We start from the raw sequence: 26,674 nt of genomic DNA on the forward strand, positions 1-26,674 counted from the left end.
GTCTTTTGCCTTGTTATGCTCTGTCAGGTCAGATTGCCCTCAAATTTGCCAGAGTTTCATTGTTACTATCCCCTGGGATGCTAGACAGCACCGTCGTTTAACCCAAGATCATTTGTGACTGTGACTGGATTTTGTTTGTCTGGGCTTTTGTTTTTGGTTTGTTTTTTTTTTCCCTTTTTCTCCAGACAATAACGTAAATCAGCAAAAATATTGCCTTATTATTGACAAAATTAATCTATATGGAGCTAAGTGCAAAGGAAAATAGACACTAGCTGCATACTGATCTCCAATGGAAAATAAACATAACATGTTTGAAGGCTAAATTCTCCACTGCCTGGGAGCGGTGTAGCCCTGTGCCAGTGAAATAGAGCTACCCCGGTTTATGTAAGCAGAGAAGCTGACTCTGAGGAATTTCTGTTTGCTTGCAGCAAAGTTGGTGGGCGTGCTACCTCACCGAGAGCAAGAACAGATCCTGGACACCGCGAAATGAAAGTTGCTGCAGCGCCGAGACGTTGTGAGCAAGGAGAATCACCACTACACAAGAATCTGGTAAGAAAACCTGGCCTTGGTTAATTGTGCTGTCTGGTAGAAAGGTAATAAATTTGTAGAGACCTAGATCCAGGCGAGTGAAACGTGCGTAGCCTGGACTGGAAGGGTTCCCAGATGCCCCTTTATGTTTCTATGACAACATCATTTAGCAGCTCTCCAGTGAAAGTCAAAAGCAGCAGCCGGGAGGTAGACACTGTTCTGAGGAGCAAAGCCACCGCTCTCACTCCCTCTGCTTTGCCAAGGACAACTGAGGGGATGGGGTTGTAAACGCAGACTAGCACTGTGCTTTGCTGCTCCCAAACCTTCCACTCAGAATCAGGCCACTGTTCTTTTCCAAGAGGCCAACGCAACCTTCAGGCTGCAATCGACAAAGGACACAAATATTTGATCTCAATAGACAACTTGAGCAAACATTAATATTCATTTTGTCCCTTCGGCAATACAGGCTGTTAATCACGCAAGTGTGATCGATACTGCAGCACATGTTACACTAAAACCACGATGGTCGTGTCAACTGGGATGTTGAGATTTGCCAGCCCAGGAAAAATATCAAATATCGGTAGATAAAGCTGATCAATAGAGAAAACAAGAAGAGTGGTTTTACAGATAAGAGAGCAGATTGTCTAATTAGAGCAGAACAAATACTCGCACTGAGAGAATGCTGCATCAGATCCAGAATTTGTGTTTGGACTGTGGCATAATTAAACACCTTCCTCCCAGATATCAGCTAATGGATGGTGCACCTGTTTCCTAAGAAGTTAGTTGTTCCATTGTTTAATTACCTACGTTTAAACACCACATCTTCTTTCCAGTCTGATATTGTCTAGCTGCAAGTTCTGGATGTGCCACTTCCTTTGAGACTAAAAAGCTTTCTATTCCCAGAAATTTTCTCATCTGTTTATGTAACTGTCACCTCGGATTGTCACACCTTAAAATTCACTTAAGCAAAGCTGAATCAATAAACCTGCTAATTTTGCATCACTCCTGTAGCTGATACTTACAGTCTTCGCTACAGCATTGCTTGTGCTCTCTCTGTTCGTTACCTCCCAGTACTCTGACAGCCTTTGCACAGCCCCTCCCTGTCAGCAACTGCATTTTCATCGTCTTGTCATCAGAACTGTAAAAGCAGTGATATTTGTCTGTGCCGGAATGCATGCTCCAAAGCATCCCACCCTACCAAACAAACCAATCTTACCTCTCCCATTAATTGTTACTGTTCTAAATTTCATTTTTTAACACAAACTGTACCAGTAATGTCTTTATACTCTAGATCATTGATAAAAGCATTGGATAACACCGTACCAAGAGTAAATCCTTTTGGACACACTAGAAATTCCTCCATTAGATAATTACTTTTAGATGCACGTTACCACATTTACCATCCATTTCATGTAAGCTCCATTGATTTTGTGGAGTACTATTTTTAATAGAATGCCATGCAAGATTAAATCAACTGCTTTGCAGAAGTCCAAGTCTATTATGTCAGCAGAATGATCTTTATTAACTGCATTTATAATCTCCTCAAAGAAAAGATTGCTTGTTTGATGAGCAGTTTTCTGGAGCAAGGGATTGACATGTCGCAGCCCTTTTGACTGTATCTTGTATCGGCATGGCACCGGTATTGGACTAAGGAGGCTAAAGTTACTTGAGTCATCCCAGTTACCCTTCTAAAATAGTTCATTTCACTATTAGTCTCTTTTCAGGCCTTTGAAACTTCCCTTGTGTTCTGTTATTTACTGAAAAATCAGCATTAATGGTGCAGAAAATGTGCTGTGTGCCAGTTATCAATCCTAAAAGGAGAATTATTGGAAAATGTGGCTTAAGGTTGCTATAATATTGTGCCAATATTCTATTAGGATTATAACAACAGACTTAGCTTCAAGTGGAAGCAATGTAGAAGAAGACTTGTATAGCCTACCATGAACACTTAGCAGAGTTGAGCTGTGATATTGAGCTAAGATATTTTAGCATTGGCTTTTATTGCTGTTTAAGAAACCGATGGGTTTAGGCTGAGTCTGTGTGGTTAGGCTGCAGCTCTGGCTGCAGAACACGCTTCCTGTCACAAAGAGCTGGTTTGGGGACTGCAAGGGGTGACACTGCTGCTGCCAGAGCCTCTGTGACCTTGCGGTGGGGTTGGGGACACAGACTCACTTCACCAGCTCCTTCTGCTCCGATTCTCTCAGCTGTTGGTTAGTCAAATAGAAATCAACCCTGTTAGTTACATGGGGAGAATCTGAAAGGCACTTGCAGAAGCTTGATTAAACAACACAATTAAAGTGTAAATATTGGCAGTCTGTTTTAAAACCAAACCCAAACACCCTTGCTTGCAATTAATGCCATTACCAACAGTTACAATTCAAAAAAGAAATAACCCCCCCCTTCAAAGGTGAAAATGTATATTTTCCCCCAGGGCTTTCCAGCATAACAAAAGATTACTTCTCATTTCAGTTAATGCTAACAGAGGGTTTTCCCAGACTTCCAGCAGGAGAAATAGGTTTTTTGTCTGTTGACTACTGGAAACTGAAGCTGGTTAAACAAACCCATTGCCATCATTGTAAATTGGAGCTGATCATGACTAGGAGCTCTGGGGTTTTTGCCTGAGCAATAAAGCTTTGAGAAAGAGCCTTAAGGAAAAGCTTTCTGTTATTACCATTCAGTATTCCAAGCCCATTAAAAAGTCAGCCTATTTCTGATGAACAACAAAAAAGACTCCCATCACCATCTCAGGGGTTTGGTTGAAGTCCTAAGCAGACCTCTTAGAATCGTAGAGTCATTAAGGTTGGGAAAGACCTCTAAGCTCCTCCAATCCTGCTGTCAGCCCAACACTGACTTGCCAACTAAACCATGACCTGAAGAGCCACATCTACATGGTGTTTTTGAACACCTCCAAGAACGGTGACTCCACCACTGCCCTGGGCAACCTCTTCCAAAAGATTTTGAAGCAGGCCCCTTGCAGGCTCTTAAATTTTCCTGCTGGAACAGGGAAAGCCCATACCCCAAGCAGTGAGAAGCAAAAGAGATTCACCAAGACAAAAGGGAAGCAGAAATCCATGTGCTGCTCAAGCATGTCCACCTTGCTGCAAACACCACTGAGATGCCTGGGGGCGCGTCCGGGAGGCAATGAATAATGCCAAAGCTGCTCACATCCCCCCAAGCTGGTTATCGAATATCACCCATCCTGGATACTGCAGACCGCTCCAGATTTCCCTCCAGGCCCATTAGTCAGACCAAGTTTCAGGAAATTCATGCTATGGCAAAGCCAAGCTGAAACACAGACCATACCAGCAGCCAGGTTTGATTCCAGGAAAGGAGAAGATGAGTTTATCCGCAGAGCTCTGAGCTCCCTGGCTGGAAGGAGGGAGAACACTGCTACAACAGCCATCAGTTGTAGCTTGAAACCTGATGAGTCCAAAACCCTTCCCAGGCACTCTGTACAAATTCCACTCTGAGGCAGCGATTTCAGCTGAAGAGAAGGTGCTGGCTTTTCAGATACATGAATTAGCACAAAGAATTCAGGGGAGTCCCCTCTGTCCCTGCCTAAAACAAGTCCCCATCTTCCAAGCATGCCAGTGCCAGGTCACAGGCTTTCGCTTCATCAAACAAGTTCTGAGTTTGAGGGCAAGGAAATTTATTTAAGAGTCATTTGCTATTTATTTAATGAAGCATTTTCAGTCCAGATTGAAAGCTAAAGGAAGCGGATGAGTTCTGCTTCTTTGTTTGCCTCTTCCAAAGCCGAGGGGAGTATTAATGAAGAGGAAATTAAGGGACATCAGAGACAGAGGATGTATAAACATGCACAAAGCTGAAAGAGCCAAATTCTCACCTTCGGCATGCACCCAAACATAAACAAATGCAACTTGTGAAAACCCTTAAGGTCTTGATGTGTGCTTTCACGCTGTATCAGGGGAAAAGAGAGGTGGGCATGAGGGGCTCATCCTGGGGTGGGGAAAGAAAGCTAAGAATGCAGTTGCTCTGTTACTACCCAGATTCTGGGAAGGGGGATGCATCCAGCTTTACTGCCCAACAGGCATCTTACCAACCACGGTGCTGCCTGGCCTGGGTGGCGTGGCTCTGGATGTTTATGTGAGCCCCAGAGAGGGTCTCTTTGCTCAGCAGTTGTGGCTGTTTCAGGCATGCATGCACACAGCTAAATTATTCAGAAAAGCTCATTACTCAGAGCTTTTCCCGGTCTCTGTGCTCCAAGGGGTTTTAAATGAGACAACCACACTCAGCAAAGCCACTCTTCACTCTCAGCTGATGCTCCTTATTTCAGGTATGAAAACTATTCCTGGCTGGGAGTCTCTATTACAGGTTATCTGCAGAGCGTAATAAGCTTTTCTGCTTCTACTTTGGAGAGGAAATAATGGTTCCTCATTGACCCAGTCTATGAACAGAGGAGTTTTCTTGCTTCAGGACCGTATTCAGAGGAAAGGAAGATTGCAAAAGCCCTTGAAAACTGCAATTCCTTTCCAGGTCCTGAAAAACAAGCTGTTCAGCACAGTGCTTTTATTTAATGTTGTTGTTTTAAATTACAGGAATGGCTCAGCGCTCCTGCTGACGCCCATCTCTGTCCCCTCACCAGTTTCCTGCATGGCTCTGGGCTTTTGTGTTGTTGTTGCAACTCACGTAATTATGTTTTATGAAAATCCCAGAGCCAAAGCAAGTGTTCCTGGTGCAGACAGGCTGTGTGTGGCTTCGATTTTCACAGCAGTCTTCTCACCTCCCAGCGCATTTCTATTATTCCCTTTAACAAGGCTAACTCCTCTCTTACCCACTTCACACTGGTTACAGGCTTATTCAAACTATACTACTTTGCTCACAGCTCAGTAATGCATTTAAGATCTTCAGACATTAATAAGAAGTTCTTTTGTTATCTCTGTTTTACAAACTACCATATGGCAGCACTAAAAGTGAAGATTCACAAGAAAGCAGTCCCGGCCCAGGCTATGCTGCCCATCATCCCCTCCCTTCTTCTTCTCAGTCTGGTGCCTGTGTCTGTGCACGTTTGCCCCACAAACTGGGGAGAGCACAGATCTAGCTGAAAAACACCACTGTGTATGCGTGCGGATCATCCACTGGGTTACTTTTCACTTGGACCACTCCTCTGATTCAGTTCAGTGTGTGACCACAAGAACACTTGTGCTGGACCAGTGAGCAGAAACCACAGACAGGCCAGCAGAAACAGAGAAAGCTTTACTGGATTAGCTCATCCAAACCAAGTTTGAAAGGTTAAATGACCTGCCTGGCAGCACAGCCTTGCTCAGGGACTGAGAAGAGTGGAGGTGATGTAGATATAAATCTACATTTGGAACGAGAACAGTCGCTTGCTCGTTATGTCCAGGCCTTTCGACATCTATAGATTTTTTACTCCATATTAAAAGCTAAAACATAAACAACCGCACAACGTGTGCATGTTAGATTAGAGTTTGTCTGGAAAGAAAGAGCAAGTGCACCAGCCTGTTTTATTCTGTCTCTACAGGTTTTTACCTCTTCAGAGTTTGCCTTTAGCATAGAACTGTGTTTGACAGCCATTGTTGCTTGCTTATTCATCTTGACTCACTGTAAACTACTATTAAAGGAATTCTACTAATTATAAATGTGCATGTAGCCCCCCTCTCTACACTTCCTGCAACTCAAGCTAGCATTTAGAAGCCTGCACACAAAAGGAAGTCACATCCACTGGGGTACTTTCATATTTTAAAAGGTGCAAACTTCCGGAAAGACATGTTTATCTCTACCTAAAATCACAGTTGTAAAACCATGTGATGTAAGCCAAGATAAAGTTTCCCGAGTTTCACTGTGTGATTCTTTTTAGGCTGGTTTAAATACTACTGTTCTGCCCACAGACTCAGATCATAGAGCTCCCTAAAACGTGAAGCAAGGGGTCAGGAAAACTATTACCACCCCCCCACTGTCATGGTTTTTCTGCTATGTCTGACTGATAGTAGATCATTTATAGCCTCCCTATCCTTCTCCACTCTGATAGTGGCCAACTTTCAGCCTTGCTAATAGCTTCATGATCTTTTTCCAAGTGCTGCTACTGAAAGCCTGCTTCCCTGTGGATTTGTCTCTCGTGACAGGACTCTTAGTTGCATACAAACTCTAAAATAAACTCTCTTCTGCTACAATTAAAAATAACCCGTTCTCCATTCACAGAAACAGAGCCCGTAGCCTGCTTTTTCTTTCAGGTTGCCTTTAAAGGAATTCAGAAAATGGGAAATTTTTCCAGCAGGCTGGCCAGTAGCAAGGTGCTTCAGAACCTGCCAGTTTGAAAGAAAAGATGGTGCAAGGTGATGGTGTTTAATCACAGCTGCTGCCAGTAAAGCTGATAATTACAGCGCCAGTTCAGGAGTGATTTCAGCTGGGGGCTCTGTCAGCTCCTGGGGTCTGGATTGCAGTCTCTTCTTGCACAGAAGCCCCAGCAGAGGCCACCAGCAGTCCATTGCATGAGCTGCAGGAAGTCTTCCACGCTCCTTGGCAGAGATCTTTATGTTTTGGAGGGAGTGCCTGACTCTTCAGTGTGTCTGAATGATGAAGACGCTGAGGCAATGGAGGAAGGTTCCTATGTCTTTAAACAATTGGTTAAATTTGCTGGTTTTACTGTATCACAGAGCTGTCTTCCCTTCAGCTTTCTGTGCCTTCCTGCTTTCATGTTGTTTCTTCCAAGTGGTGGGAAATGTGACAATAGTTGGAGCTCTTTCCTATTGTGTAGTGATAGCTTAGGGTATCAATTTCTAAAAGGAGTTGCTAAAAACTGCTCGAGACATTTTAAGGATCCTGCAATCCTATCGTTTAGCGTTGTGATTTTGCCTGTGTTTCTAAGCATAGACACAGGGGCGTTCAGTAACTATGAGGAACAAAACGATGCAGGTAATTTAATAACTCTTTTCACCAGAGCTGCCTTAGGATTACAGAAATGAAAAGCTGTTGGAGGTAGGTAGAGAATACGCAATGTCTGACCATCTAACGTGACCCTTGCTTTTCCTGGATTCTAGACTATGTTGTATCCTGCCCCCTTTTTCATGATGCAATCCTCCTTTTTGCTGCTTTTTTCAGCAGCCCTTTTCATGTTTAAAGATCTCTCCACTTCCTGTTGATCTTATCTGAACCGAACAAATGCATTTCCTTTAACTTTTTCTCATAGGTCACACTTGTCACGTTCAGCTGGAGCCTTTCCAATTGCTCCATGTCCTCTCAAGGCGTGACAAAACGTGAACGCAATTCACCAGATGAATTAGTGGCATTTTTAAAGCATTGGGGTTTCTTTCTCTCTGTAATCTTGTAATTTGCCTGTTTCATTGCCGCTGAGCAGTAGATCAGAGTTGTGGCTGAGGTCCAAGTACTTGCAGGGAGCTTCTTGGCATGAATACTTAGGGTTAACCAAACCCAACCCACCGCAAAGTAACTGAATTATTTCATCTAATGAATTAAAATCTGTTGTGACCTGTTTACAGCTTTAACAAGATGAAAAAGAAGCTGAGTTTGTCAGATGTTAAATTATCCATTGCAAATTCATGAGTTTTAAGGCCAAAGGGGACCATTATGCTCCTCTCTGCCTGACCTCCTGTGTGGCCAGGCTGTGGAATTTGACCCAGTGATTCCTGTGTCATTAACGTGTGAGTGACCCGCTTGCCCAGAGCTCTGTGGAACACCATGGATCTGGCTGGAGCCCAGACTGGAAGCTGGCCTCCACCCTTCTTTCTTTTGCTCCTCTTTCCAGCATTGTTCCTCTAAAGGGCAACGACTCTATCTGCCCACGCTCATTAAACGCCGACCCAGCACTGTGGGCCCAGTGCAGCAAAGCGTCCTCTGTCTCCTGTGGTTGAGGAAGGGCTTTAGCCTGCGGCAACAGCAGCTGGTTTTCATCTTTGCACCAGCATCCTTGGCTTGAGGGGTTGGATGATGGAGGTACAGACAAAAAAACGCCCCCTGGAGATACCGAAATCTCTTAGAGCTGAACAGTTACTCATTTCCATGTGCTTGTGAACAGCTGCTTACACCAAGATGTTTGCTGCTGTCAGCAAACTCGCAGACCTACATAAAAAACCAGCCTGGCCCATGGGTTTGCCCACAGTCCCTCCAGTGAGGCTTCTGCAGCTTGGGCACGCCGAGGGGTTCCCTTCTTGGTGAGCAGTACGGTACTCACCCAGGACACCGGCGCGCTTCTCTGGGTTAGAATGCAGTTTGTGGCATGATGGGTTTAGCTTTCTTTGCTGAGGTTTTTGTACCGAATTGAGACTACTCATAAGCTAAGGCACAGATACAGGTTTATTTATGGGTTTTTGTTTTGAATTTAACTGCCCAATCAATTACCTCTTGGGAAAGAGGCTTTGTGGTTTGTTAGTGGGGTGTTATTGATGATGTTTTTTCCTGAGCAGGATCTCTGCTTGCTCTTGAGAGGACCTTTCGCGCAGGTCCCCAGGGTGAAACAGTGCAGTAAGTAGGACATGTCTCTGAATTCCCTCTGACCACAGAGCTGTTGTGTCTGCAGAGCAAGCTGCTAGAAGCCGCTGAAAGCCACAATTTATACCTTTACTTTTTTGGGGTGTCTATGGCAATGATGATTAATTTGGTGTTTCTGGATAAGTAGCACTAATGATAGAATCATCATAGAATGGTTTGGGTTGGAAGGGACCTTAAAGCCCATCCAGTTCCAACCCCTCCACCATGGGCAGGGACACCTCCCACCGGATCAGGTTGTTCAAACCCTCATCCAACCTGGCCTTGGACACCTCCAGGGAGGAATTTATGGACAGGCCTCTGCTGAGGACCAGCTCATTAACTTTTACAGGATCATCTCGAGCCTGGGAAAACACAGAGAGCCGGGTGCAGTGTTTGCAGGTGACCTGTATCCATCTGTAGATGTCTGCTTGACGAGAAATAGTAAAGGCACCAAGGTTCAACAGAGCACAGTCAACGTTGAAAGCCAAGCTGCTGTGGGCTGGAGAGAAACATCCTCATTCCTGATGGATTCCCCACTACGAAAGATTGTACCTCTTTGCTTTGCAGCTGAGTTTGCTTGTGCAGATGCACTGGGAGGTCACATCTCTCTCTGAGTCAGATAAGGCAGATGCAGCTGTGCCCAGGTCCTGCTCTCTGCTGCTCATCCTAACTGCCCCCAGGTGTGGGCATTTACTTTCTGTCACAGAAGGGCTCGGGGGAAGCAAAACGGGAGACTTCTTCTCGTGCAATTGAGTGGCTACACGTGGTGTGGGTCAGACATCAGCAATGCTGAGCCACCTTCCTTTGTGCTAACCTGTGGGTTTGGTGCCTGCGCCTCGCAGCTGTGTGTGGGACTGCAGCGGCAGCTCCGGAGGTAAGCACTGAGGCACAGCAATGTGATGCTAAAAGACAAGAGGGAACGGCCTCCAGGTGTGCCAGGGAGGTTTAGATTGAAATCAGGAAAAACGTTTTTACTGAATGAGCGGTGAAGCATGGGGAGAGGCTGCCCGGGGAGGTGGAGCCTCCTTCCCTGGAGGGATTTAAAAGCCGGGTAGACGCGGTGCTCGAGGCTAAGGTTTAGCAGCGGACAGGTACAGTCAGACTCGATGATCTCAAGGTTCTTTTCCAACCAAAAAAAAAGCATTCTGTGTTTGCAAACACGGGGCCACGCGTGACCCGCACCCCCCGCTGCGGCCGCGGAGCCCCGGGCGGAGCAGGCGGGGGTCGCTGGGGGCAGCCCCGGCGGCAGGGGGCAGGGCTGCGGGGCTGACATCAGCCGGAGGAGGGGCCTCCCCGCGAGTTTCTTGGCCGGGTGCATCACTTCCCGGCGCTGCCATCCTGCGCTGCCCGGTGCCGGGGCCGCTGCCCATGGCGAGTCCGCGCGGCGGGGACAGCCCCGGCACCGCCCGCCGCAGCGGGGCCAGGTGAGCGGGGAGAGCTGCGGGATGGGGGAGAGCTGCGGGATGGGGAGAGCTGCGGGATGGGGGAGAGCTGCGGGATGGGGGAGAGCTGCGGGATGGGGGAGAGCTGCGGGATGGGGGAGAGCTGCGGGATGGGGAGAGAGGGGGAGAGCTGCGGGATGGGGAGAGAGGGGGAGAGCTGCGGGATGGGGGAGAGCTGCGGGATGGGGGAGAGCTGCGGGATGGGGGAGAGCTGCGGGATGGGGGAGAGCTGCGGGATGGGGGAGAGCTGCGGGATGGGGGGAGAGGGGGAGAGCTGCGGGATGGGGAGAGAGGGGGAGAGCTGCGGGATGGGGAGAGAGGGGGAGAGCTGCGGGATGGGGAGAGAGGGGGAGAGCTGCGGGATGGGGAGAGAGGGGGAGAGCTGCGGGATGGGGAGAGAGGGGGAGAGCTGCGGGATGGGGAGAGCTGCGGGATGGGGAGAGCTGCGGGATGGGGAGAGCTGCGGGATGGGGAGAGCTGCGGGATGGGGAGAGGGGGGAGAGCTGCGGGATGGGGAGAGGGGGGAGAGCTGCGGGATGGGGAGAGAGGGGGAGAGCTGCGGGATGGGGAGAGGAGCGCTCGTTCCTGGGCAAAGGGGGAGAAGAGAGGTCCTGGGAAGGGAGAAGGAGGGCTTATGGAAGCAGAGCACTCATGGCATGGAAGGCAAGAAGCTGTTGCTCGCCCAGAGACCCGGTGGGAGTAGAGTCAGAGGTGGAGTAGAGGGAGCAGACAGAGGTGAAGGACACAGTGTGCCCTCCGTGGGGCACCTCTTGTTTCATGAATGGGATAGTGGGTGCTGAGGGAAACTGTGGTTTTCCTTGGCAATATCCCAGAGCAATTGGCTCCTTCTGATAAGGCGAGTGATGCTGAAACCTTATTTGTCCAGGACTTTTCCATGGGAGGGTCCTGGTTGCACTGCAGAGGCTTGAAGTCAGCTTTAAAATTGAGCCATATAGAAATTCACACAAGACTGGGGGGGGGGTGAGGAATTGCTTCAGGCTGTCAGGCTTTCAGGAAAATACTGCATCTTGCCCATCCTTTTCGTGGAGATCAAAAATTAAAAAGTTGGAACTGGAGTCAGTTTGAGGCCTTACGGCGTTCCTTGGAGCATTCCTGTTTATGCTGCTCTTCCTCATTGTGTTTTATTTCTCCTCTGACAGTCAGACATAGAGGTGATGCAGTAGGTGGTCTACAGGTCAAAGAAACCCCGAAAAGAATATCTCAAGTATGTGGAGTATAGGAGCTATTCATCAGTTCTTTGCATGCTTTGCAATAATTAGGATGACAGCTAATGAGTTGCCTTGTATTAATGAGTATTGGTTCATTAGGCCAGGAGGTGTTTCTTGGTTTTCTTGTATCATGTGGAAACTCCCGGGAAAACAAAAGGCAGATGCAGAGTTAAAACCATGGGTCTGCCTACCCTGGTGGAGCTTGAGCTGCGGAGAAACATGCTGGCTTGGAGTCAGGCTGGAGCATTGTCTTTCTCTTTTATTTTTCTTGGAAACTTTTTGGGGAGTAGATTTTGGTCATTTTTTTGTGAAGAAAACCTAGCGGGGGCTGTGTACCACTAGCGTGAGCCTGTCCAGCACAGGAAATGTTCATACCTGCTGTTTAGCAAGGAGTGAATGGAGGAGAAATGGGAAGCACCACCTCTCCTGTGCCTTAGACGGAGTGGCTCTGGCAGTGTGTGGTGTTAAAATTCCCTGCGGTGTTCTTCAGGTTTGCTTTGCAGGCCTCGAAAGCACACGTCGGTGGAGCCTCTGTCTTCACTGCGCTGTTAATTGGAGTTGTAACTTAGAGTTTCTTCCTTAACTTCACTTCTATTGCAATGTAGAAACTTCTAGCTTGAAGCAAATAACTCTTAACTCCATCCAGTTGGCTTGTCTGGGGTGATATATGGAATTTCAGGTGACCATTTGGGTGGTAGAGCCTTAATGACTGAGGTGAAAGTCTTTCTTTCTGTGTGGGTTTTTGGGTTTTTTTTTTTTTTGTTTTTTTTTTTTTTTTTTTTGTTTTGTTTTGTTTTTTGTTTTTTGGTTTTTTGGGTTTTTTTTGCCTGGGAGCAGTAACTCGGGTGTAAGAACTGCAGGAGGTGCCTGTGCAGACGAGGAGTGCCAGACCCCTTATCTGGGGATGCCTGGGGAGGTAAATTCCCTCTTGGAAGAGGGGTGGGGTGGAAGGAAGCATGCCACAAAGCAAGGAAAGTATTTGTTCATTTTACTATATCCCTTGGTATTCCCTAAATTCAGCCAATCCTAAACAAAGGCATCTGTTCTGTTGTGCTCGCAGCACAATCTGTGTGCTGACTGGGCCAAACTCTATTTAGAGAGGCCAAAGTCAGGGGTCTCTCAGCCACAGCAATAACGCGCTGTATGCTTTTTTGGAAGGGAGGTCCTGTGCAGCTCTTTAGGTCGGCTCTGCCAACCTTCCTGATGCCATTTATTTCATTGCTGCTGCTGCAGCAAAGCTGTTTGTCTCGAGGGACACTTGGTGGACATCAGGGCTCTGGGAGCAGCTGTGACTCTCCACAGGGCTGGCACATCTGCAGTGGCCAACTCCTGGTGTTGAACATAAGGTCTCTGGTGAGGGTTGTGGGAACTGTTGAGCTCGGCAGACTTGAGCTGAGCAAGTATTATGTGAGCCTGAGCTAATGCTTTACCTTCCATGGGGTTTTGGTCTAGTACTCATTCAAGTGCATCCAGTTCAGCGGAGTGTAATATCTGAGAACGTTTGTTGGACACAATCTGGGCTTTGGGAGCTGTGAAATACCTGCTTGCAGCAGGTGCCCTGCTCTTCTCTGCTGCTGCAGGTACAGCCTCACTTTACGTTTTGGCTCTGGGTGACCTTGAATGCGTAGGAAGCACTGGGTCCATCAAACGATTCCCATGTAATGTGGTTCCTGAGAGCCTGTGTGTCAAGCTCATGCTGGAGACGAGTCTGCCAGTGTCCAGAGAGCTCTACTGGTTTTGGTCGGCCCTTTACTTTTAAAGGGCCACTCCAGAGACTTCTGAACCTGGGAGTGAGGCGCACGCATGTTCTGGGGAAACGTCATGGAGACATTATTGATCCCACACAAAAAGGACATGAGATGATGCTGTAGTCAGACCAGAAATGTATAAATCCAACATGAAAATTCGACTAAAACCAAGTCTTGTTCCTCCTTCTTGGGCCTCCCTTTCCCTTCCCTTGCTCAGGGTTCTCTTGTAGTGCTACGTATTTTCAATAGAGCTGTTGTTTTTTGTGATGTTTACTAACTTCTCTTGATTGTGTCATAAACAGTCTCCATCTCGCTCATTAATGTCGCTACAGTGAGTACCTGACCTGAATGCACATCGGGCAATTAGAGCACTCTGAGCACCACAGATCTTTCTAGAGAAGGCAACTTTCTCCTGGTGGGAAAACTGGGATGAAAGAACTGTTGGCCTTCTGACACAAAAGGCAGTGAGAGAGGGCATAACTCAGCACGGTGGTTAAGGCAGCTGGGATGGTGGCAGAGCTCAGGAGAGGGATCACTGAGAGACTACTGTGCTGCAAGTGGCCTGAAGACTGCTCCTCTGTCTGTCTGTGGGTCCATCTAAGCCAGCAGTGCTGCGCCACGCATCCAGCAGCCAGACTGAGCGGGTGGCAGTGCGAGCAAGGAGCTCGCAGGACGGGCTTGGGTGCTGGTGCCTAGGGTAGCTCTTAAGGGGTGGATGGGCAGTAACTGCTTGCACGTCTTTGCCTTATGAAAGTACTTGGAGTTGGGTGGAATGAAGTTTTGAGCAACCTGATCCAGTGGGAGGTGTCCCTTCCCATGGCAGGGGGCTTGGAACTGGATGATCTTTAAGGTCCCTTCCAACTCAAACGAAATCTGTTTTGTTAGCAGGACCTATGTAGAAAATACAATGTTTTATGTTACTTTAACCTGTTTGAGCTTGCAGGCTGTTTTACCTGCTGTTTATGTCTGACTTCCTGGCAGATTTCCCCTGTCTCCTATTCTGATGTTCCAAATCGCCACAGCTCTCCTCCTCTTGCCTCCAGGTGAGGATTTACCTGCTGAAAACCACCGTGTTGCCAGTGCTGTGACTCGAAGTGATCTGTCCTGGATGGGCAGGTTTGCAAAGTGGGGGCAAGTTGGCATCACAGTGAAAATGAGACATTTGCACCACCATAAACCTGGAAATGACCCCTTTTTTTTGTCTTTTTCTTCATCGATCGAGCTTGAGATTACTTGAATGTTGCATGTGAGAGTGCTGGTTTGGGAGTTTCTGAAAGATTACCGTTTGTCTTCTGTCAGCCTGCACAGTCAGTCTCCGTTAGGCAGAACGATGTGAAAAACGGGACAACTGTTTCTAAAATAGCTGTACTGCATAATAGGTGGCCCGAACAAAAATTATATGATAGCTTAGCGTGCAGCGTTGGTTTTGTTGACATCTGGTTTGGGGCATTTTCAACAACTCACTCATAATTTCAGCGTTTGTGAGTAATGTGGTCATCCCAACGCGGAGCCAAGGAGAACATTTAGTGACTGCAGCAGTAGGGAGAGGGACCCTTGCTGGTCAGACCTTGGGCTGGGAATCTGTGTCTGGTTTTGTTGCAGGTTTCCTGAGGACCTTGGGCATCCTTTTTTATTCTTCTATGTTTCACCTTGCAGGGTGTAGGGAGAGAACCTCTCTTTCCCTTCTCTCTTTGGTTCCTACGTTAAATGGGTATGGGATGTGCCTGTATCTATACAGTGCTTCACACAGCGTGATCTTCATCTTGCTTCTAACCCCTAAGCGCTGCTGCAATGTAAACAATTGTTGTCTTCGGGGCATTAATTTGTCTTGGATGTGCATGTGTAAATCAAGCTGTGGTGATGCACTGCTTTTCTCCTGTGCTGATTTTTTTGCTTCACTGACTGGAGTTATGCCAGACCTCCTGCTTGTTGTGCCTCGTGCTCCTGGCATGAGAGCTGTCGCTCTGGATTCTCTATCCCAAAATACTTCACATTGTACAAGGCGTTTGTGTCAAGCAGAGTAGAAAGAGAACGTTGTGCATTGGCCACATGTTTGTGGGTTGGACGTTGTTTGCTGCTGTGTCAACTGAAATCAAATAAGCTTATGTGACTCGTATGTGTGGCCCAAGGGCACCCCTTGAAGCCAGTTCCCTGCAAGATGAACATCAACAGTTTGTTTGGTCACCCCGGGGCCTAACTGAGAGCTGAGTCTGGAAGCAAGGCAGCCTTTGACCCTTCCTGGCTGGGATGTTCCCTGTGAAGCACGAGCGAGCCCTGCTAAGCCAAGCTCCATGACTGGCTACTGAGCTGCCTTTGTAGCAGTTGCATCCCTCCTGGGAAAGTGTCTGAAAGACCTCATGGAAGCAAAGGGAACCTAGTCTGGAAAGGGTCTCTATAACCAGAGGCTTGGTGGGAGTCTGTCTCAGGTGGTGTTTAGGTCAGAAAAAGTCCTTGGGATCTGTAGTGATAGGAAGGACCTCTTCTCTTTAGGTCATGGTGAGCAGGTGTTGCAATGTGCCTCTGTGGATGCTGGGTCCCATTGTGGCTCCTGCTGGCTCCAGGTCTTGTCAGAGCTTTGGCATGGCTTGCTTCTGATGCAGGAAAATCTGCTGTGGAATTGATATATTTTCTGGGTGGATATAACTAATTAGGGACCTATAGCCTCTTATTTTCAAAGGAAACTGGGAAGCGGTGTCAGTTGCACCAAAGGGTGAAAGCTCTTTGTGAAGGCTGAGAAATCAATTTGTTAAAGAGTCGTTTTAAAATTCCTTTGTGGCCATTCGTGTCTTCAGCTAAATGCAGCTGAACCGTGACCGCTCTGGTGACAATAGCAGAGACTTGGGAGGTGATGGGAGACTAGAAATAACTGGGTGAAGGAAGCAGGAGCAGACTGTGTAGCTCACTCAGCGTTCCCCTCCTCCGGTTCTGTGATGAGTGTTCTGGACATTGGATTTATTCCTGAGAGATTACATAAACCACAGGAGAAAGGCTTTCCTTGATGTGTGCCATGCCTTGAGGACGAGCAAAATCACAGTCAGCAACAGGAAAGCTTGAAATTGGATAAGTTGGTAAAAGGCTGGAGAATCGTTTTTTCTTCCCCCACTGATTGAGACCTGTAGCCTTGGAGGGAAACATCTGCAGATAGGAAGGGATGTTTTATGGACTGGGGCTAATAGAATGACTTTGTTTTTAAATTAAGCTCATCATGATGGAATATCCTGCCTGGATTCAAACCGGTAGAGTAAGTTTGTGTGTGTTCCAGTTAGAGCAAGAGGTCTCCAGCCCTGAAGGCTGGCTGCCTGCAGGGGTGACGTGCCCGCTCCTGGTTCCCTGCACTGAGCTGTGCTTGGGACCTTGCTGGTGCTTTTTGGCTGCGAGTACTTTTGAAGCCTGAGCAAGGGCAGAGGAAGGGTGGTGGGGAGATGGCAGACCTTCCCTTGCTGCTCTGCAGGACTACCCTGCTGCCACCTGCCCAGCCCACCTCATCCTGCCCTGAGGTGGATCTGGGGTGACTCTGACTTGTGTCCTGTGTCCCCTGCACAACCAGTGACTTCCTAGCTTGTCGGATGGCTTCCTGCATCCCAGCTGTTTCTGCGTGTCTCCAAGGTACAACTTCCCTGCTGCATCATAGCCACGTGCAGTTGGTTTTCTCCCTAGAGCAAATACTGCTATGCCTCGAGCCTCATCTCCCCATAGTGTCATGTTCCAGCTCTTACTTTCTGCTCTGTGCTGTCTTGCTTCCTCTCCAACAGCTAAGTCTTCGGTCACCAGAGAATATAAACTGTATTTCTTGTGCTGGTGCGGTTGCTTTTTTGCTGTCTTGTGGTTTTGCACTTTACATGATGTCCAAACTTGGATGCAGCCTTCCTCAAAGAGCAGGTTTAAACTTTGTCAAGTTTTTTGCTGCAAGAAGTCACCAGCAGCATGTTTCTTGAAATGGAGGGATGTATCTTATTTAATTCTTGATGTTGTTCTGATTTAAGAGCTCCTTTATCTCCAAATTGCTGCTCAAGTATACCTAGTTTCCCATCCCCAGTCTTACTCTGCATATCGCTTTGATCAGCCAGCCCAGCTTCCAGAACTCAAAGCCACTTCCCTGTCATAAAAACCTGTGCCAACTGAAGCCACAGAACAAAAATTCCTCCTGCATCTGGGCACGCAGGCTGCGTGGCCTGACCACAAAGTGGGGCTGTCAGATTCTGGGCCTGGGCTATTTATACCATCAGTGGGAAAGCTTTCCATTGACTGAGCTGCTCCCTCCCTAAAGATACTTTAATTAAATGTTCTAATGTTATTTGACAGATCTGGCTTTCCAACTGGCTTAGATTGAACTGGTATAAATGGGATATTTTCTTTTTCCCCTCACTGAAAGCTGAAGAAAGGAGTAATCTTGTGGGTAGGCTCTTTGCATCGAGTCCAACATCTGTCTGATGTTTAATGTAGTGAGCAGATAGCGTAAAAAAGCAAAATCAAAAACAACCAACAAAAAAGCCCACCCCACAACCAGGGAGGTAACGGTCCCGCTGGTGCTTGGTGAGGAGAAGGGGAAAGGGGCGCTCTGGGGACAGTGCTCAGCAGTGTTGTGCAACTGCCTAGGGAAGGAAGTGAAAATTTATTATTACAATGCAGTTTCAAGGGCGATATTAAATGAGCAACCCTGTACTTAGCTGCCTTGACTAACTTCTCCTGGGGATAAAATGGCAGGGCTGGTAAGGGCAATAGCCATGGCCTCTGCTCCCAGCCGGAGTGGAGCAAATACAGGCTCTTCTTAGAGCAATCCTGAGGCGTTGGGCTGAGACCCCTCCAAGTGGTAGCTGAAACCCAAACCAGTGCAATGGCCTGATCCTGCAAATGCCCGACTGATTCCTGGACTGTTAAAGCTCTGGAAAGGGGGAGCAAGCGTGTGCTGCATCTCACCGATACCTGGTTGCTCTTCTTTATTTTGGTGGAAGCAATAAAAAGACTTCTCTGTGAGGCTGTAGACATTGGAGCAGCAACATAAACCCTGAATGAATGAATGAATTGGGAGGCAGTGCCTCTATCTGATCACTACCTTCAGGTTATAAAGGAATACCTTGAAAATCTTCCGCTGTTCCCAGATTTCTTTTAGCAAGAGGATTTTGCCCCAAGGATGACGGGCACTAGAACCATGGGCCTTTTCTTTCTGACTCCAAGATTAGAAGTGATATATCTAAAGAAGCTTCGTCTTCCGCTGTGAGTCAGGAGCTCTGTGCAGCTGCTAAACCTAAAGGAATTTTGGATGAAGGTTACTGGATTGTCTTGTCTCCCCTTATGCTTTTCTCTTACGTTTTGCATTCACACCCTCTGGAGCAGCTGGAGAGACTCTTCTGTGGGAGCTGGGGACTAATGCATCTTTCCTCCAGATGCTGCAGAAGAAAGATTAAGTAAATGGCTTTAAAAGGGGGAGAACACCTATGTTACGCTAATAACTCAGTGTAGAAGCCATTCTGTGTTGAGCCCTGGCTCCATCTGAAAGCAGATGTTTTGTCTTGGAAGCTGCTTTCAAAAATGTATGGATAAAACAGTGCCGTCAGTTGGAATACGCAGTTTGCTTTCTGAGCTGCAGAAAATGATGACTGTGTGATGCTCCTGAGAAGCAGCTTTGAACACACGCTGCACAACAGGGCTCCTTCCCTGCCCTGGGGTTCCAGATCCGCTTCCTTCCCACGTTCTGGCTGCCAGGGAGCAGGCTGAGGAGACTGGAGTGAAAGCGAAGCGTCGCCCCTCTGTGCCCCTTTCCTGGACATTGTGCAGAGCTTGATGCGGACACAAGTCCCGCTGCTGATCCATGATGAGACCTGGAGCAAGTTATTCCATTCACAGCCTTCCTTGCCCTGTCTAGCCTGTGGTGGGATGACTCCTGCGATGGGATTGCAGCAGACTCAGCGTGGTGAGGCCAGCTTTGCTGTGGGGCTTGTGAGTTTTGTGACAACACAAATGACGAATGGCAATGTTGAGTTCCCAAGGGGAAGCTCCAGGACGCTGCTGGACAGGCAAGTAGTTCACGTGTGTGTGGTGGAGTTTCTCCATGTCTTGATTTAAAAACAGCTGTGCACGTTTACAGATAGAACAGAGGGGTTTGCTGTATCAAATGACTTTGCCAGGGTGTGTTTCCATGACTTTCCTGATGCCCCTGTGATTTTGCAGACCACTTGGCTGCGTTTGCTCTTTGGTGAGTGTCGTAGCAGGAGCCCTTTCTGAGCCTTTGCTCCATACCACACACCAGGGCTTGGCTGGTGGCACCTTCCTGGGTGCTTTGGTGCAAATTGCTATGATTTCCTGTCCTCTGGCTGGAAACTACATGAGTGCAAATGAGCTGTGGGGCAAGTTTGTCCTGTGATCTGCAGAGTTGAGATTGTTCTTTGTGCAGCTCCATCTGTGGAGTCTGTTCATGCCCGAGGAGAGCTGGAAAGTACCGATTAGTATTAATCTCTCTGGGCTATTTGTTAATTACCGTTATTCACGGTTTGTATTACAGCACTGCCTAGTGTTCCACGCTGCTGTGCCAGACTGAGTGGATGCTGGAAGAGTTATATCCCTTCTAAGGTTTCAGAGTGCTTGGTAAACATCAGTAGTTTATTGCAACCTTTCTCAGAAATATTGTTGATGTTCTCAAGGGTGAGAAGTTGTTTGTTCTTCAGGGTGAAAGTATCTAGGTGTCGAAGCTGGGTGCTGAATGTCCTGACTCCCACTCCTTCCCTTTGGCACTTCCTGACCTGCGTCACAGGGAGGTTAATTGTGAATTAAAGACCTTGGCTTTGTCTTTTACTGAACTGTACAGGGCAGCACAGCACTTGCATTGCACAATATTACAATGGTTCTGCTGTTCTGCTTAATATGGGAGGGAGCAAAAGGTTGTTTAGAAGGAAATTTCCGGCTGGTGAATTAAACGCTAGGTTGTGCCCATTTGCAAGGTGTGCCTCGCAAATGTGGTGGGAACACAGCAAACCACAGACCTCGGGAGAGGAAAAGGAGCAGCCTGGGTAGCCCTGGGGTCTGCTCACCAGGAAGAGCCCAAATCCAGGTATTGACTTGAAGAAAGGAGAACAGCCCTGAGTTGTTAGAGTGCTCAAGCACTTGTGGCTGTCCATAAGTTATCTGTCTCTCGGGCTTTGAGGAGAGAGCAGTCAATTTGGAAAGGGAGAGAGGGACACAGAGAAAAATGTTTCCTGTCAGAAAATTGCCTGCCAGTTAAGTCATGTAAAAATTACATGGAGTTCCCGAGTGCCCTGCCTTGAGTGGTGATTGTCTTTAGGGGATGGTGAAAAATGGAGAAAGGAAAACACACATCTTGATTTTTATGGTCAGGTGGGAAGCTTTGGGAAGTGGCAGTGGACGCCAGTGCTTTAGGGAGTGTCCTGTCATTGCTGTACTCCAGTGATGCTCCTGTAAAGTTATCTCAGAGCTCATACTGCATCGGAAAACAGTCTTTCTTTTGGAAGCAGTCTTCAGAAATCTGTGTTTAGAAAATGGCAATAGGGATTGTATCTTGCTGCAAAACCCAGGGGACGTCAGATCTGACGTGCGTACTGACCGAGCTGTCTGCAGCGTGAGGGCAGGAATATAAACCACCAGTCACTAAACAAATTAAAATACCCAGCACTGGAAGCAATGTGTGCTTCTCTTTCCTCTCTGACAAGGAGCCCTGCTGCTTTCGGGTAGCTCACTTGGGAAACCTGTGGGCCAGCATCTCATGGCAAGTGAACAGAGACTCATATACATAAATACAGATGGAATTGTGAGGCTCCACGTGTGCCTTCAGGCATTTCCTGGCCTCTGGGTTCAGCTGAGTGCTTGAGCTCCTGCGCTGGCCTAAATAATAAAACATACGAGTTCACTGCGACGCACCCAGTGTTTTAAGGCTGCGGCCCTTGGCCAGCTCTTGTATCAATTGCTTCCATCAGGGCTGTATTCCAGGAAACTGCAAGCACCAACTAGTTGGTGGATTAAACTCTGTGCTCTGGTGCCTTTTCCTGGCTAAAGGCACTGGAGAGAGACAGGCTGTTGTTTTCTGCATTCACCCCTTTCACGTGCATGGCTGCGAGTGCCAGCAAATGCTCTGTGAGATCATGTTTGACAGGGAGCTTTGACAACGTGCTCTGGTGTCTAAGGAGTTAACAGTGAAATGGTTGAAAAGACCCACTTTTTCCTCTGTTCTGGAAGAAAGTGAAAACTCACTGCAAAATGTATGTTCCCTTCAAGAAAACCATTCTTTGGCATCAATGTTTTTGGCAAAAAGCTATCATCAGGCGTGCACTGAGCAAGCGTTTTGCAGAGTTGTGCGAGATCAGCAGTGGGGGGGGAAAAAAAGCCTATGAAAGCTGCATGGGTGTTGGACTCCAACAGAGGTATCCTGCCCTGCCACGTGTCTGCAGGATGGAACACTAGAGCTCTGCCCTGCTCCACGGTGGATAACCCTGTCTGCTCATGGGCGCGCAGGTGTCCTCCCGGATGTGCTCTGTGCTCTCTGACTGGACTGGTCCTGTCCCTGTTTTAAAGCCAAACATGCAGTGACACAAGGATGAGGGGTGACCTGCCCTTGGCTCCCCGACTGAACAAAATGATGTTCTGCTGTGGTGGAAATCTCCCCTTTGGAAAGACCTTGGGTAAGAGAGTCTGATCAGTGTGATATTTGAGGAGTGCTTTCAGGTTTGCTGAAGCAGGATCGGAGTCCAGCTGTAGTGGGCGAAGCTTTAAGCCCATGTGCAGAGGGCAGAGCTCACCTGCCTGGAGCCAGGGTGGCTGTTAGCAGCAGCCTTCGGAATGGGAGAAAGGATTTGCTGTACAAGCCTGGCTCCAAACAAGAACTGAGTCATTTGTCAAGGCTGACGGCTCTCTCCCAGAGCTGGTTGCCTGAGGCTAACATGGCACAGAGACAGGAGGCATAAAAATATATCTATCTATATACACAGAAGAGAGAAAAGTAACAGCTCGAGACATGTGACTGGAATTAAAATTAAAAAAAAAAAAGAATTCCCAATTAGAGCTGTCTGTGTTGGAGGATGTGACTGCTCCTCAAAGGCTCGTAGAGGCTGTTTGTACAGCGCAAATGTAGCCACTCCATAATGCCCTGGATTCAAACAAGCAGGCTTCTCCAGCATGCGAAATCCGTGTGGAAGCAGTGTCGTTCCTGCCTGTCAGCAGCTTCTGCAGCCCACCACACGTATGGCTTAAGGTAAGGAGCTGCTTTGTCACCTGTCTCTTCTTCCCTGTTGCTCCTGAAGTGCGTTTCTCTGTGCAGCCTGCAAGATGATGATGTCTCTATGTAGGAACAGAGATGTCTTTCTGAAGACATGCATTATTCAGTAGTTGGGATAAATGAACTCCCTTGATTTGGGCGTGTGTGTAACTGTGATGCTGTATCCTCCCTTCTTTCACCAGCAGAAGGGAGGAGGGGAGCAGTGAATACTTGCAGTGCTACAGAGAAGCCTGTGTTCTCTATATAGCCATTGCAATACCTCTGAGGTTGCAACCAGGAGCTAACCTAAACCTAAAATAGGTCTGTGGAGCGGTCTTCCCTATCCATTCCTGCTCGTTCTGTCTCCCTAATTGTGTGTTTCCATCAGGTGGGTTATGCGTGATATAAAATTAAACTTTTGGCTTCATCCTTTCTACATGCACAATAATAAATACTGCCTGTGCTGAGGGGGACTGTGCAGCAGCAGGGGAGGGCAGGGTGAGACATGGAGGATGAAAAAAGAGGAATTGGAAGTTAATACCATGAAGAATGTGGTCTTAGGAAGAAGGTGCTTCATCCTTTCATTCTCCCTACGAAAGGCTCGATTCCAAGAAACGTATTCCAAGAACATAATTTTGTTATTTTTTTTTTTTACAATAAGTTTTGCAATTCACTTCAACAGCAAATCATTATGTGGCCCAACTCATGATTTTGTAATAGCAATGAGAAAATTATTAGGAGAGTGTTAGTGATCTTGTTGGAGTCAGGAAGATTTTTTCCAAGAAATAGGATGTTTATACAAATTCCTCTTATGGAAGGACAGACCAGAGTGCATTTCACAGATGAAAGGATGTTTGGTGCTTTGATCTATGTGGCAAACTCATACAGTGATATATGCTTGCGTGTTACTCACACATGTGATTGAATTGCAGTGACACCACAGAGTCGGAGCAAATCTGATGTGATGCTGTGTTGGGGAGGAGCAGGGAATTGCCTCCGTGGGCTTGGTTCATACAGACGTTCAGCGCAGCAGCGCCAAGCATTTGTAGGGTGGATGTATCCATGGAGCTATACTATGACAGAAGGGCTGAAAATCTGGGAAAATGAGGTGGAGGACTAAGCCACGCGACCCTCTGGAAAAAGTGACACCAGCTTGCAGCGTGCTGGGGCTGCAGGGTTCCCCGCAGAGGCACCAGACACCCAGCACAGACTGTGCCGCGCGGCGCTAGACAGTGGGTCTGCTCTCCTCGGATGAGCGAAGCAGAGCATAATTTGCACCTTGCACATGGGCTGTGTTGCTGTGAGGTGATGGCCTGGCCTTCTGGAAATCCTGCCACCCTCTGATTTATAGGCTTGGAGATTAATCTGATGGCAAACAGCTTTTTCTGTAATGCCACAAAGAATCCAAAAGCACTTTTGCTGCTGTTCTGCTGAGTCTGTATGTGTGCAGAGGGGCTGCAGAAACTGCAGTGAGAGATGGTGATGGGCACTGGCTGGTTCCTCAGCTCTTGGACAGCCTTTTTCCTGTTTTTTTTTCAGACAGATATTAAATCATAGAATGGTTTGCGTTGGAAGGGACTTTAAAGCCCATCCAGTTCTACCCACTTGCCACGGGCGGGGACACCTCCCACTGGATCAGGGGCTCCAAGCCTCATTTAACCTGGCCTTGAACACTTGTAGGGATGGAGCAGCCACAGCTTCTCTGGGTGAACGGGGCTGGGGCTGCAATATGAGGCCCTGTGAACAGCCAGGGAGGATGGCAGTGTCCTGCACCTGAGCTCTCGTTCTGTTTGCCAAGGCAGCCTTTTAAATGCCTCTGTGCGTCTGGACTGATTTCTGATTTTTAGGACCCCTAAAATTTTCAGGGAGAGCAGGACAATGCTTCTAGCAGTCCTCGGAGCATGAGACAGCTGCAGAAAAACAATGTAAAATTGGTGCAATCTGCTCTGCTACAGCTTTGCCAGTGAAAATCTGTCTTGGTATCTGGCATCGCTTCCAGCCTGGACACCAGCTCTTTGCGACCTCAGAGGACCCTCGTGTCTCTGTTCCTTTGTGGCTTTCTTTAATTTGGGCACAGAGGACTGTAATCACTGAGGGAGGAACTGTCACAGGATCTCAGTTGTATGCTCTGGCTTCATGTCACCATCTTTACTGGTTTTGCCAAGTGGAAGTCTGAAAAAGGAATTGCTGCTGGTTTAGATTTGCTGATCACTTGATTCCTGCTAATTGCTTTTAAACGAGTTCTGCAGAAGGTAAAGGAGGGCAGGTTCACGCTCTTTCTGTTGCCAAGATTATATCCAAATCCATTTCAAGTGTGGGTGTCGTGCAGAGCATCCTGAGCAGTCTCTCGGTGAGCGGCTGTCCCTCAGCATCTCCCTGGCTTGAAATCTGGATGGTCCAGGAGTGTGAGATCACTCCTGGTAGGGTTTTTTTTTTTTAATTCATAGTAGGTTTTTATTTTTCAGATGCATCCTAAATGTCTTTCTCTCTTGGCTTTAAATACTTGGTTTGGGGCTGAAGGGAAGCGGATGAAGCAGGGAGGGAACAGGACCAAATTGGCCATTGGTTGCTGAAGAGTCAGTGGAAAATGGTGGTGTGAGCTTTGTCGTTGTTGCCTTTTACTCTGCATCGTGGAATCATAGAATAGTTTGGGTTGGAAGGGACCTTAAAGATCATCCAGCTCCCACCCAGTTCACGATGACAGTCGGTGCTGTGCCCTTGATGTGGATCGGTGGTTTGCGTGGCTATGGGAGTAGGAAGGAAGCAGCGTGCGGGGAGGGTGTGGAGCCTCGCTGAGCGCTGGCACTGGGCAGGTGCAGAGGTGCTTTGGAAGGAGGCTGTGCGCATGGGGGCATGGGCAAGGGGCTGGGTGGCTGCGATGGGCAGAGGTGGCTTCTTTTGTCTGGCTGGGGTTAAGCACGGTATTGTCCTTAGCGCTGCTTGGACTTGGCAGCATCTTTTCAATATGCAGTTATTTTCCTGCTGCGAGGCCATGCTCCAATCAAGAGCAATTGGCAGGTTGAGAGAGGAAGGAGGGCTGCAGTCGAATGGGTTTCCAGGCAGCTTGAACTGACAAAAGACTTGGGCCTGTGGCCTCTGGATTTCTGGGAAGACAAGGCTTGCTTTCACTTGGCTTCAGAAAGTGGTCAGGGTGTGCAGGAAAGGAAGCCTCATAGGGCCCCTCAGCCTGTGCGGTTGCACAGCACAACTGGAACAATTGTGCTGGTGGTGTTTGTGGAGCTGAGCTTGACCCTGCCAGCAGCTGGGGTGGGGGGCAGGAATTGGGGACAGGAATTACAGGCAGGCTGTGATGCCTTGCAGTCAAAGCGCTCTCATGGCTTGAGTCCTAGGCTGCACGCTCACTTCATCCAACCTGAGCTGGCACAGCTCTGTTATAGCTCTGCTGCGGTTTGTGAGGGCTCATCCCCAGCTCTGATGAAGAGGGCAGGAGCAGTAATAAAAGTTGAATAGCATAAATGAAAAGGATAATAAATAAATCTGCTGTTTTCATTGTATAGCTTTGGATAAGCCCACTAGTTGCTTTTCTAATGTATATCATAATTGTATCCTAATGTGTTTCGCAGCAGGAGCAGTACACTGATTTAAATTACAGAATATTTTTTAGTGAGAGAATGCCTTGACCTAGTTGCCAAAGTAATGTTATAATGAAAAGCCGTTCAGATTGCGTGTCTTCTCTTCCCCTCTGGTTTCTGGAAGTGACTGAAGGAAATAGCACTTCACTTCTGGTGAAATCGTCCCCAGAGTGTTGTTTCGTTATGATGTGATGGATTAATTTCACTGAAGGCACCAGCGTTAGACAAGAAAGCAAAATGCTCTTGGAAAACTGAGGCGATTTCCCTCATTGTCCTGAAATCATCGAGTTCATTTCAAGTATCCTAAGTGACAATATCTGAATGCCTGAAGATTCATCCTGATGCAGGAACTGGCTTGCTACTCTGTGTGGCAGGTTTCGGATATTAGAGCTGTTAGCTTTGTGCTCTGCAACTACAGAGGTGAGACGATCAACACACAGTGCAGACTGGGAAGGTTTGTGCCTCCTGGAAA

General features: G+C 47.7%; 1 protein-coding gene across 3 annotated transcripts in view; it reads left to right on the forward strand.

The window, feature by feature from the left end:
- Positions 1 to 431: 431 nt before the first annotated feature.
- GPSM1 (G protein signaling modulator 1) overlaps positions 432 to 26,674 on the forward strand; it is an 89,357-nt gene continuing 63,114 nt past the window's right edge. The window contains exon 1 of one of the 3 annotated variants that reach the window (XM_054083864.1): positions 432 to 549. Coding sequence is in view for 2 of the 3 variants with exons in the window: in XM_054083860.1 (XP_053939835.1) it covers positions 22,497 to 22,606 (110 nt within the window). In the remaining variant the exon portion in view is untranslated. Of the gene's footprint in view, positions 550 to 10,262; positions 10,416 to 22,453; positions 22,607 to 26,674 lie in introns of those variants that run through there. The other 2 variants (XM_054083861.1, XM_054083860.1) reach the window with 2 other exon arrangements.

This window comes from Cuculus canorus, chromosome 19, assembly GCF_017976375.1.
Source record: "Cuculus canorus isolate bCucCan1 chromosome 19, bCucCan1.pri, whole genome shotgun sequence".
NCBI classification, from domain to species: domain Eukaryota; kingdom Metazoa; phylum Chordata; class Aves; order Cuculiformes; family Cuculidae; genus Cuculus; species Cuculus canorus.